Source organism: Etheostoma spectabile, chromosome 10, assembly GCF_008692095.1.
Source record: "Etheostoma spectabile isolate EspeVRDwgs_2016 chromosome 10, UIUC_Espe_1.0, whole genome shotgun sequence".
Classification (NCBI taxonomy): domain Eukaryota; kingdom Metazoa; phylum Chordata; class Actinopteri; order Perciformes; family Percidae; genus Etheostoma; species Etheostoma spectabile.
In genome coordinates this window covers 27,107,826-27,115,901 of record NC_045742.1, presented here as the reverse complement: position 1 = coordinate 27,115,901, position 8,076 = coordinate 27,107,826, and the positions used below count along the sequence as shown (strand labels likewise).

At 41.8% G+C, this 8,076-nt stretch overlaps 1 protein-coding gene across 1 annotated transcript in view; it reads left to right on the top strand.

The window, feature by feature from the left end:
• Window positions 1–371: 371 nt before the first annotated feature.
• vrk2 (VRK serine/threonine kinase 2) overlaps window positions 372–8,076 on the top strand; it is a gene marked incomplete at its 5' end in the record, with an annotated part of 23,433 nt that continues 15,728 nt past the window's right edge. The window contains 4 exon segments of the mRNA XM_032528507.1: window positions 372–459; window positions 788–896; window positions 2,399–2,491; window positions 3,132–3,264. Coding sequence (XP_032384398.1) covers window positions 372–459; window positions 788–896; window positions 2,399–2,491; window positions 3,132–3,264 — 423 coding nt within the window.

Below are 8,076 nucleotides of genomic sequence, written 5' to 3'. Positions count from 1 at the left end.
TACTTGGAAAGATTACTGTATATTTCCACTTTGTTTTTCCATCGTAAATTTGGTCTTACATTTCATTTAGAATTGGTATTAAAAAGTCTTAAAAAGTCTTAAATTGAACTTGTTAATACCTGTAGCCACCCTGGAAATTGTTGGGATAAGTCAAATCAAACATTTTTCTAATTGCCAACCATTCTCTTTAGACCGACTGTCAGAACAACTAAGTGGTCCAAGGCTCCAGGGGGCTCTTCTTTCTCACTTCAGTCACTGTGGTTTAGAGTTCAATTTAGTTGTTGGTTTTATCTCCCGTAATTCATTCAGGAGTGTACAAATAGAAATGTGCAAAAATGAACATCATTATCCCTCTGCTAATCTTGTTCCAGTGGAAAAATGGAAGAGAAGCAGGAAACTGGTCTTCCTGGGCATCCCAACGTACTGGGGATCAGGACTCGCGGAATATAATGAACTCAGGTATTGATGAAGCCAGGACAGATATGATGACGACCATAACACATGTCTGCTCCCCTTTTGAGTGGAAAAACATCAGGCTATTTTTGTTCATATATATATATATATATATATATATATATATATATATATATATATATAAAACCCTGAGAACCCCCTAGGGGTCATGGACCCCCAGTTGAATATCTTTGGTCCGTTTTAAATCTTATTTGGTTAACCTGTTTTTTTTCTTCCAATAGGGCCATCTACATATAAGGAATTGGGAAATTAGATTTTATTCCGAATCAGAAGGAAAACTGCCTGAACTCTGATCTGTTCCTCTCCCTCTCAGGTATCGTTTCATGGCCATGGACCGACTCGGCATTGATCTTCAGAAAGTATGCGAGCGCAACGGAGGGCGACTAAAGCCAGCCACCGTTCTCCAGCTGGGCCAAGGACTGGTGAGATTATCTTCACAGAAAAAAGTGGCGGACTGTGTTTTTCAGACTCTCTTAAAATGGCGTATGTATGACACGCCAAGTTGTATGCCATGACTGGCGTGGTATCAAGACACATGCTCGCTTTTAAGCGTGTTTATCAACGCCGTTTTGCCGGACACATACAGCGTAAATATAACACACCTCTTGGCGTAAGAAAGTCGGCATGTCTGTTTACACAAAGTCATGATGTCAGTTTTTTTTTTTTTTATGTTCAGTGATTAGAGAAGCTGGATGGAGCTGGTGTTCAGGGGCCACTAATGGCCCCTCCTTACCATGAGGTGAACAGAACAGTGACAATGTTTACATGTACTGTACATATTATTTCAGCTAACCCTTCTTGAAAAGCTTGCAGTTGTAATGTTGATATCCAATTCTTTCATAATGTTTGAAAGTAGCTGTGTTACTCCGTCTAACTATAGACGTGGGCTATTCTTTAGGACATGCATCTCTACCGCAGCAACAGCCATAGAAAAGCACAGGGCTGACCGTAAGCCCTAAACAGTCAAGATGCCGTAAACTGTCAAAAAAGGAGGTGAAAACCCAGATTTGAGTAGCATATTCCAAATGCGCCGACATGTCAAACGAATACTTGTAATATTTAATAATATTGGAATATCTCGCATGTCAGAAAAGGCTCTATTTGTATAAAGGCCTTGATCGGAATACCAAACGGAATATCAGGGTTTCTGCGGGGTCTCAAAAAGTCTAAAGAAGTCTAGAATTTCTAAATTTCTGGCCTTAAAAAGTCTTAAACTCGTTGAAGTATTCTGTTCTAGGTCTTAAATAATTTAAAAACAGCTCTTAATTTTCCTACGTCCATGTAACGCTACCTCTAATCCTCATTGAAAAAGCTTATTTTTTATTCTTTCCATAGTCCAAATATAATTCCCTGTATATGTACTATGGTTGAAAAAAACAAAATCATCAGTACATCATAGTATCGCGTTATTTACCTTAGCAGTACTGTATTGATACTCTGATGCCAAGTATCAAACTTTTATTATATAAATTGCACATGATAATTTAACCCTTTGGTCCAATAACAGTATAATAAAAGCAATGGCTTTGTCAGTCCACTAGATGGACTGGACCATTGAATTAAAGTGAGAGGAAAAAAACATAAGTATTGTCATAATATCGCATCGTGGGACCTCTGGGGATTCCCACCCCTAATATGTTCAGATTATTACTCTGGGTGGCTTTTATTCTATTTGAATAACTGTATTTATTTGCCAGTATTTTAGAGACTCTGCATTTCAATGCACTTTATTGTTGTGATATAGGTCTTACATTTCATTCATAATGAAATGCCCTTGTTGAAACCTGCAGAAACCCTGAATATGCTGTTCACATGACCTGTATCCTGTGCATGTGAGCATTCCCTTCCATTTCATCACAATCTGCTCATAATAATATTGTCATTCTTGATTTTGCGTGTATTCTCTGTTTGTGGCCCGTGCCAGGTGGATGTTCTGGAGTATATTCATGAGAACGAGTATGTCCATGCAGATATTAAAGCTGCCAACCTCATGCTGGGCTGCAGAGACCCTGAACATGTAAGTCTTCTGCAGATCATGCGCTAATTATCCGGCATGTGCATAGTAGTGAGGTCTACAGTATACCTGAGAATATACACCTGACATAATTCAAACAAGGGTCATGATGCTGTGTGCAAATTATGCTATTTTTTTTGCAAATAGTTTTAATGAGGATTACGTCTCTGATAGGGACAGGAGAAATTCCCTTTATTGGTTGAAGGTTATTGGTTGTGCTGTGGGGGAAGAAGTATTCAGATCCTTTACTTAAGTAAAAGTACCAATACCACACTGGAAAAATACAATTTATACTAGTAATACAAGTGTTACAAGTTAAAGTCCTGCATTGAAAATGTTAATTATAATTAATAGTAAAAAAATATGTAAGATAATGGACTTACTAAGTATTAAAAGTAAAACCCCTCACATTTTAGAAACCGAAAACCATTCTGTCAATCAACTAATTGTTTAACAGTTGAATCGTTTCAGCTGGACTTGGAGGCCGTTACATGGTTGGGTAGTTTACTTTAGAATAAAAAAAGTACAATATTTCTTTCTGAAATGTAGCGGAGCAAATAACATGACGAGAAAAGACTCATGTAAAGTACAAGTACCTCAAATTTGTAATTAAATAGTGTGTGCGTGTGTATCCGTCCTGTAGGTCTATCTAGCAGACTATGGGCTGTCCTACAGATACTGTCCGGATGGAGTCCACAAAGAATACAAGGAGAACCCCAAGAAGGGCCACAATGGAACCATCGAATACACCAGCCTTGATGCTCACAAAGGACTTGGTAGGCCTTCCACATTCATAAGGCTAGTAGGCCTGCTTAGGCAGTTTAACAGTATGTATAAATTAATCCTATCATAAGCACGGCCCTTTTTAGTTCGACGTCTTTGTTTGTCAAGACATGTAAAATAGTCTAGTCTCTCCGCCCCGCTGCCCTCTGCCTCCCTCGGCTGATATTGGGAACACATTAACTGGCAAATTGCCTACATGCTCCCTCTCTTCATTGACCATCGATTCTCCATCCCCTGCTGAATTCCCCGGCATCGTCTCTGTTTAACAATTCCTTAATTAGCTGAAGTCATAACCTGCATCTTGTATTCGTCCCCCATTAATTAAAGGCACTGATGTTTGGTTAAAGAGAGGCCCCAGCCACAGATAACCTCTATGAGCTCCACGCCAACCAACTCCACTACCCTCCAGTTCGATAATGTGAGTTAGCGTGGCTCAGACTGCCTAATCCCCACGGTAGTGTTTCTATCAACACAATCGATAGGTAAAAGCGGGGCAGAAAATGTCCTGTCAGCCACAACTATTGGAAGTAATGTCAATTTTAATATGATTTTTGAAAAGAGTGGGAGAAAGGTGAGCTCTAAAAATTGTGATACACGTTTTGTTGCTACTCTACATGAAAGAACACATTGAAAGAGTAAGCAGCCATCTTTCCAACGAGTGCTCTTATTGAAGCTACAAGAGTGCAGCAGTCCTGACGTAGTTAATCATCATTTTAAACACATATGTATGCGGTTCAGACCAGGAAACGGTGATCAGGTGGGAGGGTCACAGAAATGGCCCATTTGTGGGATGTCCTGTTGTTGTTGTTTTTTAGATTTTTCTACATTTTTTAGATGCACTATATTCCAAAACTATTCAACAGCTTTGGAAGAAGTTTTGAAGGGCTCTGAATTCCTTCTACACCAACATCTGTTGGAATGGTTTTCAACTTCTCATGGCTTCAGAATATACCTGAGAATTTTATTTTGTGCAACCCAAGTCCAGCAAAAAAAAACTCCAGGTTTCCCCCTGCGGCCCCCACCGCCTCAGCTGAATCGCACCACCCCCCCATTCAAAATGAGAGGGCAGACCAGTGTTTGACGGCCGATGTGGGCAATGTGAATGCAGGCTTACACTAATCTTCCGAATAACTGAACAAACCTCCGTCTATGGGAAGAAAACAGTGAAGCCTGTATCTCTCTCCCCCCCCCCCCCCCCCCCCCCCCCCCCCCCCCCCCCCCCCCAATGCCTCTCTCTCCTCTCCCTAAGATATTGTCAACTTTAAGTGTTGATGTATTATCCACTGCGCATGGGGATTGTGACCGAGGGCCAGATCCTTATCGGCCCTTCTCTGACCCGTTGGCACCAATCCCCGCTAAGATGTTGACAGGTTGCCATGGCGAGGTTTGGTGAACGCAGCTGGCAAAATGGCAGGCCTTTGAACCGAGAGCTAAACGGTGTAATTACCACCATTCGGTGGGCGTCCAGCGGACAGAAGACCGTCTCCACACGACAAGACTGCAAAGCGGAAGGGGTTAAGAGTGTGACACTGCTGCATGCTTTAGGGAATCTGAATAACAATAGGAGATAATTAACGACAGCATCGCCGCCTCACCTCGCTGTCTAACACATGTGGAGAACGTAGCTGTGCGTGCGTGTGTAGTTGTGTGGGTGGTTTTGTATTTATGTATTGTGCATGATTGTGTGCTTTTCGAGCATGTTCCAAACTCTGTTTAAGTGTGTGTGTAAACGCCACATGCACATCTCTTTGCACTGTCCTGTGTCACTGCTCATATGGGGGCAAAATGCATTAAATACAGAAGAGCAGACACACAAAACACCGTAATGAGCTGTGATAATGTGCCCGGAACACGCACAGAGGGCAGCACCGCTTAATGTAGTTGCTATTCTTTTTAATTGTTAATCTATTATGGCACTCCCAGAGTGCCATAACACTTTTTTTTCCCCAGTGTCGGTATCACATGTATTTTTCATCTTTATTCTCCTTTAACAGGCTCTCAGTGGCAATGAAGTGTTGTTGATCATTTACAACGATGGGAAGCACTGTACCGCTGACTAAATGCATACTGTACACCCACAAGGGCAAACAGGCCTAACTCTTGTCATCAGAGTTGTCATGTCGGTGTCTAACGTATAATTGAAACTTGGGACCGTTTTCACTACGTGTTGGTGCATACCTGTTTGGTTAAAAAAGTGGCCATGAAAGTCAACTCTCATTTTACTGGTGGTGACACGTCTGTGCTTGGCTTGCTCTGAACAGGGATCCAATAGTTTAGTCAAGTGGTTTTATTTTAGAAGTTCAGTAAAGTAAAATAAAAATCATTCCTTTTTTTATGCGTTGCCGTGTCTACAGTTGACGATGGAAGAGCGCTTTGTGCTCATGACGGTCACATCCAGAAAGTTGTCAAACTAGCCGAGGGAACGTGTCGATTGTCTTGTCCTGACACCACACGGGGTAAAAAACAAAAATTGTTCTGATTGTTCAATCTGATGTTTGCATTTGATCCTGAATTTGGAAAAGGAAGCTGGCCTTGGACAGAAGTGTCTGCCAGAGGTAATGTTTTAATTAATTTTAATGTCAATTAAGATTGATCTGTGCCCATTGCATGGGAAGGTAAAAAGAAATCTGATAATGTCATTATATAATTCTGATGGAATTCACATTAAGACTGCAGTAGTTGATGAGCTGTTGCGTTACACAGTGACTTTTATTGTATTCTTCCTTTTTAAAAGCAGAAATTACACATTTAGGACCCCATGTTAAAAGGCTGCTTTGCTCCGCTGCTCGGCTCCCACACACCGTTCATCTAAAAACACACTGCCATACCTCTTTAACGAAAAAGAAGTCTCTTTAAATTCTTCTTGGAACACCCACGTGGTTTTGTAACCTCAAAGTTGAGTTGTTCTAGGGTGCTAGGGTTTGTGATGATAACATGGAAGGACTCTAGCTAACATCATTCCTATCAAAGGCCCTTCCCATGGAGTCAGTGTCAACATTGGTCTTTAACCAGTTCTCCCATTCTGATCTTGGGAGATCATCATCATTGATTACTGAGCCCCCCCCCCTGCTGGGTCCAGGCACTTTATTGTTCCCTGCCTTGTTGTTAGGGCACACCTCCAACATTTTTTTCTTCCTGGAAGTGATTTCATTTCAGCTTGCACTCTTCTCATGAACACATCCCCACAACTTGATATTCTGGGCCATATTGAAGATTCCCAGATATGATGGCATTCTTACAATACAAATTTGTCAAGGTATAATCAGGTTACTTCCCACCCATTCCATGTTATCTGGTCCTGTGAGGCAGTGACCACACTTATTCTTTAGAGCAGCCGGTTGGCTGAGGACAATCAATGCAGGGAGGAGATTTCTCCCCTCTGATGGAGCCAGTCAATAGGTAATTTCTCCGGAGACATGTGGCAGCCGTTACAGTATTGAGCTGCTAAAACTCCCCGGGCTCAACCCCTCTGGATGGACTTGGTCGACAAGTATTGATAGACCTCCCACATTAATGTAGACCCCTGCAATCACACGCTCGCAACGAGACGCAAACACACCCTAGACTCTTTCTTAAAGAAGTCTTAGTACATGGGATATCACACTGGTATCACACATGCAAGTTTTCACGTCTTCATTCAAATCCCTAATTTGGAAGTATGTTGTTATACCTTCCTCCCTGATCAGATTCCAAAGTTCTGATTCTGATTTGGGGTTTTTGGTTATAATTCATGAAAGCCTTTTTAACCTCAAGACCATAAACCGACAATAACAATTTTATAGCAGATGGCAGTCGGCACGCACCTGTAAAAGATTGTAGATACAATATATATATATATTTTTTTACATGCAATCCTTTTTTGTATTACTTATAGTTAGGGCTGCACGATTATGGCCAAAATGATAATCGCGATTATTTTGATCAAAATTTTGAACGCGATTATTCTCACGATTATTTGTTGATTTTAACCAAAACTAATTTTATTGTCACATAGGCTATTTATAACTGCGAGAGGGAGTGTGATGGACGCTACTCACAGAGAGACGGCTGACTCATTATGAACGGGTCCAGCAAGGGTTGAACGGCGGATACACACGTCGTGTGTATTAAACGTCTGTATCTTCACTGCGCTGCATTTTTATGAACTATGATGTTCTGGCCATGGGTCACATCTCTGGTCCAGGTCCAGCAGCTCCGTCTCACACGCTGTTACTCTACCAACTGAAGTTAGCTGCATTCAATAACTTCTTCTGTGTTCTTCGCCGTAGCGGCCGCGATAACAGAGTTACCCGCGGAAACACTGGTACAAATACAGGTTTGCCCCTCATACTTAACAATATACAGCTGTGTTAATGAAAAATTAAAACTGTAGACAAATATCAGAAGTGTGGACCGGCAGCCGCTGTGTGGCGGGGCGCGGAGAGTAGAGGAGAGAGAGTAGGACGAGAGAGCGTAGAAAGATCCAACACAGACACGGCTTTACAGACGAAACGCAAAATTAAACCGTATCCATATAAACAGCATTGCAGCGGATGCGAGGACATTAGCACCGGTGCGTCCTAGAAGAGCTAACAGCTAACAGACGCTACTAGCACCGACTAGCACCGGTCACTGCTGTTGTCTGAAAAACAACAAATGGGACAAAGTGTTGCGTTTACTGGTAAACTGGTAAACCTTGAGACCGACGTATTACAGACTGCTATCTGTTGAGTTTTCCTCCCGTTACTCTGTCCTCTGTGACTGGCATCTAGAAACTTAACTGCACGGGGTGCAGTGAATTACTCTGACTGGCTCATGAGCAGACG